The 12809-nt window shown below is 40.2% G+C and overlaps 2 protein-coding genes across 3 annotated transcripts; one reads left to right on the top strand and one right to left on the bottom strand.

The window, feature by feature from the left end:
* The first annotated feature begins 2551 nt into the window (after window positions 1–2551).
* LOC109605504 (protein gooseberry-like) lies at window positions 2552–6151 on the top strand. The gene is made up of 5 exons (XM_020022096.2): window positions 2552–2667; window positions 2772–3167; window positions 4853–5218; window positions 5335–5697; window positions 5890–6151. The coding sequence occupies exons 1-5, from the start codon at window positions 2601–2603 to the stop codon at window positions 6123–6125; spliced, it is 1428 nt and encodes a 475-aa protein (XP_019877655.2). The 5' UTR covers window positions 2552–2600; the 3' UTR covers window positions 6126–6151.
* A 120-nt stretch (window positions 6152–6271) lies between these two features.
* On the bottom strand, window positions 6272–11088 carry LOC109602577 (Hermansky-Pudlak syndrome 3 protein). Of its 2 annotated transcripts, none has more exons than XM_049968953.1 (7): window positions 10975–11088; window positions 9147–10537; window positions 8934–9088; window positions 8586–8876; window positions 8407–8521; window positions 7001–8339; window positions 6272–6929 (listed from the first exon to the last, which is right to left on the bottom strand). In XM_049968953.1, exons 2-7 carry the CDS (start codon window positions 10530–10532, stop codon window positions 6676–6678), a joined length of 3540 nt encoding a protein of 1179 aa, XP_049824910.1. In that variant the 5' UTR covers window positions 10533–10537; window positions 10975–11088; the 3' UTR covers window positions 6272–6675. The 2 variants fall into 2 exon arrangements, with proteins under 2 accessions (XP_049824910.1, XP_049824911.1); XM_049968954.1 differs by having other exon boundaries at window positions 8943–9088.
* Window positions 11089–12809: the final 1721 nt, after the last annotated feature.

Raw genomic sequence — 12809 nt, 5'->3', positions numbered from 1 at the left:
GTTAGTTAATGATTGAAAGAGAAGAAAAAAGGGAAGGAAAGGAAAGAAATGGCTGGATTTTATTATTTTATGACATTTTATAACAATTTCGGTTTATGATATTAAATTTCACGCAAATCATCAAAGTTAATCATTTTACAATTTCTGCTTACGCCGAATATTATTATATTATGTTAATGTAAAATGTTGAAAATGGGACGAAATTACAATATTAGTTTGTAGTGAAGAGAAGAGAAGAGAAAAGAACGAAGTATGTGAGTGTGAACACGCCCAAAGGAGAAAGAGACAAGTCGGGATTGGTGGGTCGACCGTTCCAATCAAGCTTTGCTTCCGTTTGCGTCGTGTGTGCGGTCCCCACACAACGCCACAATGGCCGCTCATCTTTGCTTACTTATTCCCGATCGATTGTTTCTTTATTGTCGTCGTCGTCGTTGTGTTTGTTGTTTACGACTGTCTCGTCACCGTTTTGCCACGCTCTAAGCAACGCACAAATCAATTTACTTCCAACTGAACTTGACTATTGACTCCCGAAACACCAAACATCTTTTCGACACTTTTCAAAGCGTGACCGAAAACAATATTTCGACTTACTTTACCTACGGTAGCTGAATCAATTACACGCTCCATATTTCTACTTCTTTTTTCTGCGGTGATTTATGCCCATTCCGGACCTTCTTCTTTTCTTCTTTTCTTCTTTTCTCGCTCAGACAACTAATTGTTTCTCACGTTATTTTAAACAAATTTAAACAGATAAACCGTAAAATAAATAAACGAAATTTTATATACTTTTCATGGTGTGAACATAATTTACTCTTTCCTCCCATCTAATTTCATTTTTTATCGGATTCCGTTAAAAGAATGTAAATTGAAGAACTATTTTATTAACATTTTAAGTTTATAAAATTCTTTAATCAACGAGTTCACATTTAAAAGTTTTCTCTTCATCACAATCATTCCATTATTAAAATATCTATAATGTAAATGAATAATTTATTACCTAATTAATCAATTTCAAATAAACATAAAATTAAGAGTTTCTTTTTCTATTATTTTGAATAAATAGAATATTCGGAGTTTATGATTGGAAACACGTGGACAGATCAGACGGATCAGACGGAGGATTAGGTCGGAGCAGATGGAGTTGTAAAACTTTTACGATTTGGACCCGATGTCGAAAAACTGTTTCATAAAATGGGAACAAAATTTTCAAAATTAATTTATTGCATTCCCAAATTGCCACAATAAAATTCCTCTTATTCTTTCATTCTCATTCTCATTCTCTGCATTCTTTCTTCCATTTTACTTGGAACTTGCATTTCAATATAAAATATGATTTTTATTAACTAACTGACTGAATATAAAGGTTGGAACTTTCGTGACCACTGTTTCCATATCTATAATTGTTTAGGTTTAATCATCGACGTTTGTTGAAATTGTTTCCTAACCTAACTTATTACCCAATTCACCATTTCCTCTCTATTAATTTATTGATAAATCTTGAATATCTTTATTGAACTTTACTGTACCCTTTTGTGCGCAATATATCAATTTCACTTTTACATAAAACTGATAATAATTCCCAAGAAGTAACCCAATTTTTTTCCGAGTTCCGATAAAAGCAGTTTTATTGCGCAGCGTCGCACGGCCAACACGACCGACACTACCAAAAAATGGTTTACCATAAAATTTACGATTACTACCCTCATTTCGTCTCCTTTATCATATTTTATAATTTATTGGCCTATAATAAACTCCATAAGAAATTTCACTTTTCTATTCAAACTCTCAAACGGTATTTTCTGTTTATTTATTTCTTACTTCTCCTTAAATTACTTTAAGTCAACTATACATTTTAGTTTCATTTTAATTCTTCTCTTTTTCTACTTCATTTTAATATATTTTATATTCTTCATAATTTCATTTTAATTCTTCTCTTATTCCATTTCATTTTAATATATTTTGTATTCTTCATAATTTATAATAATTTAAAGAAACGTTTTCAATGATATATCCATAAAATTGTACAATTTAAGTTGAAATCAAGATAAGTAATTTTAACATATCTATATCATTATGATAATTAATTAATAAAGAAATAAAGAATGGTTTAACACGTTGACAAATCGTCTAGACGAAATAAATCGATTTAAGACAGAAACGATTTCAAAAGAAACAAACAAATTCACACTTGTTGTAAACAATCAAACAATTGAAAAAGACACACCTATATTCACATCATTAAACTTCTTTTATTGTTCTCATTATTGTGGATATTTATAAGTAGATAGAATACGAATAAAAAATAGAGGAGCAAAGTTGTAAATTGGCCGGAGTGTCGTTGCGTCGGCGCAGTCGCAGTGTCCGAAACGGAATAGAGGGAGGAGTGGCTTTACGTCTTTTTCTCATTATTTTCCCCGTTTCGGGGCGGAGCCACACAAGTGGAGCCTTCGGGCCTCATCCGACACGATCAGTGATCTCCTTCACTTCAGTCCGCTCACAAACTTCCTCCGGAGTGCGTTACAAGTGTCCGTGTTCGAAGAGTGTTCGAAGAGTGTTCCATCGGGAGAGTGTTCATGAACCAGTGAAGTTGCTTGTGTAAGATGACAGTAACTGGCGGTAACTTTGGAATCATGCACAGACCCTGTTTTTCCGGATACCCGTTCCAAGGTACGTACCCGTTTCTTCTCTTTTCTTCCTTCCTTCCTTCCTTCTTTCCTTTCTTCCTTCCTTCCTTGTTTCAGACGATAAATTTGAATCGGGTTCGATTTTAGGTCAGGGCCGCGTCAACCAATTGGGCGGCGTGTTTATAAACGGACGTCCGCTTCCGAACCACATCCGTCTGAAGATCGTAGAGATGGCGGCGGCCGGCGTAAGGCCGTGCGTCATTTCTCGACAGCTCCGGGTGTCTCACGGATGCGTGAGCAAAATCCTGAACCGTTATCAGGAAACCGGAAGCATCCGACCCGGAGTGATCGGCGGCTCGAAACCGAGACTGGCGACGCCCGAAGTCGAGACCAGGATCGAGCACTACAAAAGGGAGAATCCTTCGATCTTCAGCTGGGAAATTAGGGACAGACTGGTGAAGGAAGGAATCTGCGACAGGAGTTCGGCTCCGAGTGTTTCGGCCATCAGCAGACTGTTGAGAGGAAAAGGCGCAGATTGCGACGGTAAGTTTTGTTCGCTCAACTATTCCGACGGTTCCCACATTATTTATATTTCCTATTTCTTCTCTTCTCTTGTCTTCTCTTTTCTTTTCTTCTCTCCTCTTCTCTCTTCTTTTCTCTTCTCCTCTTTTCTTTTCTTTTCTTTTTTTCTCTTCTCTTCTCTTCTCTCTTCTTCTCCTCTCCTCTCTTCTCTTCTGTCTTCTTCTCCTCTCTTCTCTTCTTTTCTCTTCTCTCTCAACTTCTTTCCTCTTGCCTTCTTTTCTCTTCATTCATTTATTCATTCATTTTCTTCATATTACTTAAATCAATTTCAAAAATATATTTTATTTTAATTTTCAACAATTTTTAATACAATACATACTTCACTTTAATATTAACTAAATTAATTCAAATCAATAAAATAATTATTAATTAATCCCTTTTGTAAGATTTTCTCTTTTCCTATTTTATTCATCAATTTTTCAATATAAAATATCATTTTACTCTTTCATCAATTACCAATTTCTAATCATCATTTAACTAAAAAAAGAATATAACAATCACTATAATCTACTTTAATAACTTAAATCATTTTTAACTTTTTAATTTAAATAAAACTGTATTAAAATCTTATTAATAAATTTATTCAATTTAAATTAAATCTACAATTATTCATTTCACTTAATATAAACTTGTCAAATGTTAAAAGAATTTACATTTAAAACAATTCAATACAAATATTCAATAAATAAATTATTCTTTTATTACATTATCATCAATTTAATTATTTATAAAACAATCATTTTCAATATTCTTCTAGTTAAATAAAAAAAAATATGAAATAAAATATAAAAAGATATTTCATAATAGTCATAATTAAGAATTTTGGTTTTATAAAAAGTAATTTTGATAAAAGAATCTAAAGTGAAATACAAACAAAGATCATTAGCGGCACAACAAAGAAAAAAATCAGTGTTTTGGTGTATGGTGGGTGCGAAACAACCGAAAGGTGTCTTGACACCCCGCGCAACTTTTTAATTACCAACAACGGTCCAAGAGAAAAAGATGAGGAAAACGGGAGGGAAGAGAACAGATCAAAACGGCCGCTTTAATGGCAACACGATGATGTTACACTTCTTTCTCCTCTTTGCCCTTCGCTCCTGTCTCATTGACTACCTGTTTTGCCACCAACTTTTACCGTTTGTTGATAGTTCAAAACAATCGCAATGAAGGAATGTTCGGCATCTAATTATTAATTATCCAAAGTGTGAGAATGTGATTAACGAAACGGCGGTGTGTGGCACCTGCACACAAAAGGGGACCTTGAGCCACACTCGAAAATGATGATGTAATTTTCGGCTCGACCAATGGAACGAACGGTCCGTCGTCTAATCGGAGATACGCGTTTCAACCGAACAATGCATCCAACTAACTACTCCAAGGGACAGATGTGTCGATCGCCGATCGCCGATCACCGATCGGATATTACAAATCCGTCCGTTTTTTGATTCGTCAACCAACCGGTTTCGGTTTCGGTTCGATTCTTCCACTTTCTGGGCAAATGGACAAGTCGCGGCCATTTTTAATCGCCAACGGATCGAATCGCAGCCATTTTTCACTTCCACTACACTATTATTATACCCAACAGATCCGTACTTCACTGCATTCTCACGACGACTAATGATTTCCTTCTTTTCATTCATCCACAGACAAATCGACGGACAACGAGGGAGGTTCAGACTGCGAAAGCGAACCGGGAATTCCTCTGAAACGCAAACAGCGTCGTTCTCGCACCACCTTCACCGCCTACCAACTGGACGAACTGGAGAAGGCGTTCGAACGCACCCAATACCCAGACATCTACACCAGGGAAGAGCTGGCGCAACGCACCAAACTGACCGAAGCCAGGATCCAAGTGTGGTTCTCGAACCGAAGAGCCAGACTCAGGAAACAATTGGCCTCCACTTCGTCCAGCTATCCTTCTTTGGGAGCCATCGGATATTCCTCCACCGCGACCACTCCGTACGGCTCTATCGGAGACTCCGGATTCACCAGCACTTCTGCACCTAGTCAAAGTAAGTTTACTTTATCCTTTTTATCAACTTCGAAAACACACATTTATTATTGAGTCCGACTAATTTTATAAGCTATATATTAAGGTAACTGACTAATTCATCCTGATTTGTTGCAGTGCCAGATTTATACCCGTCTCACCACTCCACCTCTCCAAACGTTCCCATTTCCGACGTAAAGTGGGAACACAACATCGCAAACAACCACCCGTACCCAACTCACTCCCTTTACCAACCCAACTTGCCGATGCCAATTCCTCAAAGCAACATCCCTTCGACGAGTGCCCTTCAGCAACACGCCACCTCGTCCAGCCCCAACGAAATCCACAACCTGTCCGAATACAACAAAGAAAGTCAAGAGAGCAGTCTGCAAAACAGCCAAGACAATCACAGTCCGGTCAGTCACCAAACCGGAAGCGGATACGTCCCGAACATGCCTCCGACTCCGACGAGCATCGTCACCATGTTGGGCCCAAACAGTGGTAAGTCCGCAGCTGGTTTTGCGCTCAATTGAACGCCACACCACTAATTGAAATATTGAAATAAAACAAATTTCACTCCGGGAATGATTAAATGATTATCTATCTATCTAAAATCGCTTTCTAACCGCACAATCAACCACATCGTTTCTCTACTCCAAAATTGATCTTTCTTTCTTTCTTTCTTCCTTACAGGCAACAGCAACAGCAACGAAGCTCACTGTCCCAACGACATTCATCAAATGTCCAACAGCTGGAACTTGTCCCCGAACAACAACATGAGAAACACGAGTCCCAATCCGCAAAGTTTCACCCAAAACCCGATAAGTTTCGGTCAAAACTTGCAGCACCCCGGTTTGCACAGTTATCCACCGCCGAATCACGCTCCGAAAACGTTCGGGCACCAACCCCCCTTTTACGGCTGGTATTGACCTTAATTAATCCAACTACGCACGCACTTTTGTAAATATTCCTCTAAAATCCAATTAGTTTTAGTCTTTGAGAATTAGAAATAATTTCAAATATTTTTCTATATTTATGTAAATGTAAAATGTTTGTTACAAATAAAAGTCTCTCGTTTAATAGATATTTATTCATTTATTTTGTCCATCGATATATGTAGTAGATATAATATCACAACTATTAACGACTTAAAAACAATATATAAAACTATCACAAATCAATTTTTATACTTATTCCTTTCTATAGCAGAGTGAAAAAAAGTGACATCGCTTTAAAAATGTCCAAATATCAGTCCAAGTCTAAGGCTCCTCATTTTTGATGCTCTCAACTAAAATAAGCCGAAATCAATTGGACAAAAAAGCAGCGTAATCTTTTTTGCTTGCAAACTACAGTCAGTAGTAGTAATCTTTTGTTCGTTCATTCGCTCGTTTCCTCTCCGAGAAGTAATTAAAACAATATTGGTCCGAATCGTGTGAATTTTAAGGTGCAAAGGTTTACAAAAAAAAAACAGTGTACGATTTAAAGATTTAGTGTGCACAGCAACTGTTGACCCGTCGTAGTGATCAACTTGTTAATTTGATTGGCGTGCATCGTTTCCTTGCACATCATCACGTACGGTTCGTAATTTTGGATCTCGTTCAAAATGTCCAAATCATCGTCCAACTCGGAAACATCGTTCCCGTCCAATTTCTCCGGAACAGTGCTGAAACGTTGGGGGAACACGTCCACCAACTGATCTAACGTCATGGACGTAGCAACGTGAGTTAAAATATCTGAAACATCCTCCCATCAATTATCATCATCATTATTATTATTATTATTATTTAGAAACGTATAAACATACCTCGAAGTATTTTCTTGTGAAAGAAACAAACCCTTTTCAATTTTTCGTCCTGAGACAGCTCCAAGATTCTCCTCTGAACTGTCGCAATTAAAAACTTCCATTCGTCTTTTCTGGTGAAACGATCTTTCCCAAATTGCGGCAAACATTGCGGACAAACGTCGATCAACAAACTGATGGCGTCGTTCGTACCCGAAATGATCGACCGAAGACTGCAGCCTCCTCTCACGTTCTCGTTAACTTGCAAAAACGCACCGACCTCCGAAATCACATTCTTCGGAACGGTCTGAGAGCAGAGCAAAGCTTGCAACCGCCTCAGCACAACGTCCGCTTCGGAGTTCTTGCCCGAATTGTCTTCCTCCTTTTTCGGATAATTTTCGACGCACGTCTCCAAAATCTTGGAGGTTATTTCGATTTGAAACGGAGGCATCTTGTCCAAATAGTCGTATCGCAAACTTGAAAACAGATAATTGTCCTGCGGCTTCTTCTTTACGTTCTCCTCGAACTGAATCCTTCCCACTTTGTTATAACCGAATTGCTGTTCTTCCTCGTCCTCCTCCGAATTGTTCCTCTCCAAGCGGCCGACGTCCTTCCTGAAACTCTCCTCTTTCATGCGCAAAATCTGCAACTGACTCAGGTACGATCTGACCAACAGTTTCATCGCCTCCGACGAACCACGTTCGTACGTTATCTTAGTGAGATCCGCGTTTTCCGGACGAGAGAAATAATTCTCGAAATATCTTTCGAGAGTTTTTTGTAACACCAGACCGGCCGTGTTGCCGTCGCTTCCAATACTCGAAGGCAGATACTCCAAAAACACCTTGATCACCTTGTTCAAGCTTATGGATTTCTTTTCGACGATCAAACTGACCAAAACGGAAGCCAAAAGTTCGGGGTTGTAACCGATCAACATGACGGCAAACTCCGAAAAGCTGGTAACTCCTTTCGGTCTGTTTTGTGGATTGTACGTCGTCTCGAACAACAATTCCGAATGTTCCAGGAGCAATTCGAACAAGGTGCTGTGCGAAATTTTGCTCAGGCATTCCGAGGCTTTGTTGTTGTTGCATTTTTGAATGTGCAACACGGTGAGAGCCAACAACTTCTCGTTGCCGTTCGGCGTGTCGTTCAGGATGTTGATTAGCTTGTCGGTCGAATACTCCCTGACGATTTTACTTCTGAGTATGAGATTGGGCAGCTCCTGATAGCCGTGCACCTGGAGCAAGTCCAAGATTGCCTCGGCAAAGCTTTGCTTGGCTCCCGATCCGAAAAATCGATCTGCTTCTGAGCCACTTTTCACATCCAACAGTACCGCCCTCAAATAGTGCATCAGTCCTTTGGTCGACTAAAACAGAACGTGACTGTAATTAGTCGACTTATCGATCGATGGTTGAAGGGAAAAGCATTCTCACCATGTTGTTCGACTGTTCTTGAATTTTTTTCACGCGCTTCAACACTTGGAACGGTTGAATTCTCGCCATCTTATAGTACGGAATGCATAAAGTGTAGTCGTCCGGATTCGAACACCTGGAACATGTACAAGTGCAATCAGTAACGTAACGTAATTTACGATCCTCCTGGACTGACTGACATCACAAAATGATCTCCGAGTAGAGCGCACGACGTTCGATACGTTTCGATCAGATCCTCCCTGTTGCCGTCGTCCTGCTCGGGAACAATTAACTTTACGTTCTCTTCAGTTGTGGTCCATTTTTTCAACAGCAACGCCATTCGGAGTATCATGTGACTCTCGCTCATCAAATGACAATAGGTTTGTGCCGACGAGAATCTGTGCACGTTCGCCACGATCGAGATGTCGTTGAACACTGTTTTAGGCGTCGGCACCTCCAGATTGTACAGAGTCCAAAAGTTTGCGTTCGAACTGGACATACAAAATACAACAATACATCGTTTCGTTTTCCTTGTTAAAATAATATACTTTATGTACCTGCTGTTGGAGCTGACAGAGTGTGTTGGCGACGTTTCGGAATTCGCCAGCAGCAGCAAGTGATTCTGCGAGAGTAAAATCTGTTCGACACCCAAGAAAGGTCGCAAACCAACGAGGCAAATGGAATCGGTAATCGAAGGACAAGCCTGAAAAGAGAAGCAACAAACTGTACGGAAATGTCGATTAAAAATTATATTGTATTACCACATTAACACCGTCAATAACTTGAAAGTTTCTGCACATCTGATGGCCAAATCTCAAAGTGTAACTCTCCAATCCGGTTTCCGTCAGCGCATGCAAAAAGTAATCCTCCATCACCAACTTATGAACGGGCGCAGTGAACGGATAAATGGCTATGCAATTATCCTTTTCCGAAGACGTTTCCGCATCATCAAAGTGGTACATGTAACCCTCCTGTTGCGTGGCAATCATGCAAACCAAACTGTTGAAATTCTTCCGGTAGTAACTGCTGAAATATCGATCGTCCACCGAAGAATTCGATCTGTTCAAAGTTTCGTCGATGTACAACGGTTTCAGAACTAAGCTCTTAAACTCTTCGGCCACCGATTTGGGTCCAGATTCGATCAAGATCGGAATTAATTTCAGTTGAATGAGATTGTGAATGGTGTAGCTGTTGGCAGCTTTGTTGTTTGGAGTCGTAGCTTTTATGGTTGCGATCATCTCCTTATCGGAAAAAGTGAAGGGATTGTTCTTGTGGATGATGCTGTTCTCCCTCATTATCGTGGGCAGATTGATCGTAATTTTGTCTTTGTTTTGCATCGTCTCCTCTCTCACCAATCGTTTGTAATCGACAGTTTGTTGTTGCGAGTACTGAAATTCTGACTGAAAGTCGTTGCTGGTCGGTTCGGTGTTGTCTTTGGCTGCGTCGTCGATCCTGAACAAATGGAAGCTGTCCTTGTTCATGCAAGCCACGTAATTCTCGCACATCTCGATGGTGGTGGGAGCGAAACTCAACTGGACCATGATGGGAATCTCTTCAAAGTCAACAAACTTCAGTTTGGAAATGTCGTGCGTCTTCACTCGGAAGCTGTAAAAGTTGACGGTCTTGTCGGCCAGTATGATCAAATTGCCGGAGACCTGACAGCAGCTGATGGCGTTCGGGTTCAATTTGACCGGAATCTCGATCATTTCGAGCGATCCGAGTTCGCTCTGGTTGGTGGTCGGTGTCACTCGACCGGCAATCCTCGCCCTCATCGGCTGCACCATTCCGCACTCCGAGGCGCCCAAACTGACGCCGCTCGACGTCATCTTGGACTGTTGCAACGTGGCCACCGTGTCCCAGTTAACGTAGACCCGAACGAAATTCGTTTCCTTGTTTTGCCGATTGAATTTGGTTTCGAGTGTGGCCACGTAGTCGCCGTTGAGACAGTGCACGATCTCCAGAACCTCGTCGACGGTCGGGAAGGTGAAGAGAAGATCGGAGTCGTGGAGGAGATCGCGCACCTCCACGCAGTTGCTGGTGAGGGCTAACAAGAGGCGGTGGGGCGGCGCCACCGTGCAGGCGGTCGGCTGCTCCACCACCTGCACCGATTGTTGCGCGAAATGATGAACGGAAATCACACGAACCATCTCCTCTGAAAAGTCAATCGTAAATGTGAAAATTACGCACAAGCCAAATAAATATTATTAATACAGAACCGACACTGTACGTGTTAAGGTAGTTAAAGCTTAATTGAGTGTGTCAAATAGAACTTACCCATTTGTGTGAATAGTCTAACTAGAAAACATAAACTAAAATAAAAAAAAATATTAATTAACTGATTAATTAATTAATGTTCCGTAATGAATTTGGGCTAGTTAATTAATTAAATTAATTGCGTACATTATGGGGTGTGTTTGTGTGTGCGCGGTTTTATTTTTAACTGTGACACCGGAAAACGGGGTGTTGTTTATTTTGCGATTGCATATTTGGTATATATACACTCGAAATATCGATCGAAAACATTAACCTAAATCCGGCAAATGAATTTCAACGTCGACCACTTCGATTGTCACAATTTTTTAAACTCACCCCGATTTGTGGGACGAACGTTGGAAGTGATTTTAATTCACGGTCACATAGAAAAATCACATTCGGATTTCAAGTTTATTTGACACAGTTTCTTCGCATGTTTGACAGATTCGCAACAATGAAAATTGTCTCCATCTTGTGCGAACCATACCGAACCATCATTACGATATTTTGTATGTTTCTGTATATTTTAGTACTCAGCTTTGTCACCATCAAGGAGGTGGCGCAATTGATTCAATCAGACGGTACATGTAATTTTATTCAGTCGCGTTTCGTCAGTGTCTGACAGAGGGCGCGGTCGTCGCGGGAAAAGAATTAATTACTGTTTTTGCGGGATCGCAGAGTTTTTTTTTAATGCAATTTTTGATTGGGTCGTGGCCTAATTTTTTTTTCGACCGCCAATAAATTCGGCGACAATTGTCTGTTGTAATAATGTTTTACGAGCGGATGCGAACGGTACAGTCGCGTAAAAATATTTTTCTGTAGCTCGCACCTCGTCGTGTGCGTTATAATTTGAATGATTGTCGTCGCGATACACGTCGATTTGGATTAGAGAATTGATCGATTGTAGGAATCGATAGATAAACGATTAAAAAAGTGGTCGACACAGAAGAATCGTGATTGAAAACCGGCTTCCGTTTTAGGCAAAATTCCGTCCGTTCTGTTACGACGAACGGGATTGTCCGTCCATCTATGTGTATAGATGGACGGACAATCTCGGGCATTTGTTGCACACCACGATCGATTAGATTTCGGTGTTGTTTGTTGAAAAAGTCTGATGGCGTTAAAAGTGCGAGCAGATAATTTTTTGATGTTTGTTTGTTTGTTTGTTTGGCCGTTTATCTTGACAAAGTGCATTTTTTCGTGATGATAAAATAATCGGTTTCGAGGAAATATTCTGGGAATGTTGGGTACATAACAATTTTGTTTTGAGCATATTTTCTACACGTAAATCTTTCCATTAGTGGCGTTGCATCGTATCGCGCGTCGCCACCGTCACCGTCACCGTCACCGTCACCGTCATCGTCACCGCACCGAACACAGTCGTTTTGATTAGACAATTAGACGCGTGGAAAACAAAAAATTTGTTGTTATTGATTTCGGGCAATAAATCGTTGTCTAGACTAGTGACAGTCGTGTTAACGTACTCAAACGACGCGTCAATCACTCTCTCCTTCGTCCCCTCCTCATTCTCCAATTCTCATTTGACAAAAAACATGGTTTGAGTTGTTGGAAAGAAATAGAAGAGTGCGTTCAGTGTCAATGTCAAGGTTGTTAACACTTGAATATAAATAAATGAGTAATTTGGTGAGAGTGAAAACAGTGCAAATTCGGGTTACTTAACGCGCAGGAAGCGAACTATAAAAACAAGATATTTATCTAAGCCATGGCCTATCCTAATGAAATTCGCAAATAGATCCATTCACACTTCGTTTCGCCAAAACATTAACGTGCACCGACTCTATTTCTGAGGGCACACATCTTCTTCTCCTCCTCTCTCCCTCTCTCTCTCTCTCTCTTTCTCTTGGAGAACTTTGCACCTTTTTTAAACGTGTCCACTCTCCGTGAGTGAGGAGAGAGACCTTCAAAGGTAAAGCTGTTCCTCCCTTTGGAGGTGGGATTGTTGACACTTTGAGTGCGGTTACGTGCGAGAGTGTTACGCCATTGAGCGCTGGTTTTGATTTGGAGGAGAGCGTGAGTGTGTTGGAAGATATTTAAACGACGGGACAATGGTCTAGGACGCAATCAACAATCGGCAATCAAAATAAATATGTTGGGACGGTCAGTTACCGAATATCAAGGTCGAAACACCACCAAATAAAACAACACTACAA

Source organism: Aethina tumida, chromosome 6 (genome assembly GCF_024364675.1).
Source record: "Aethina tumida isolate Nest 87 chromosome 6, icAetTumi1.1, whole genome shotgun sequence".
In the NCBI taxonomy this organism is placed as follows: domain Eukaryota; kingdom Metazoa; phylum Arthropoda; class Insecta; order Coleoptera; family Nitidulidae; genus Aethina; species Aethina tumida.
The sequence above is the reverse complement of the archived record's forward strand: the minus strand, read 5'-3'. Positions and strand labels throughout refer to the sequence as shown.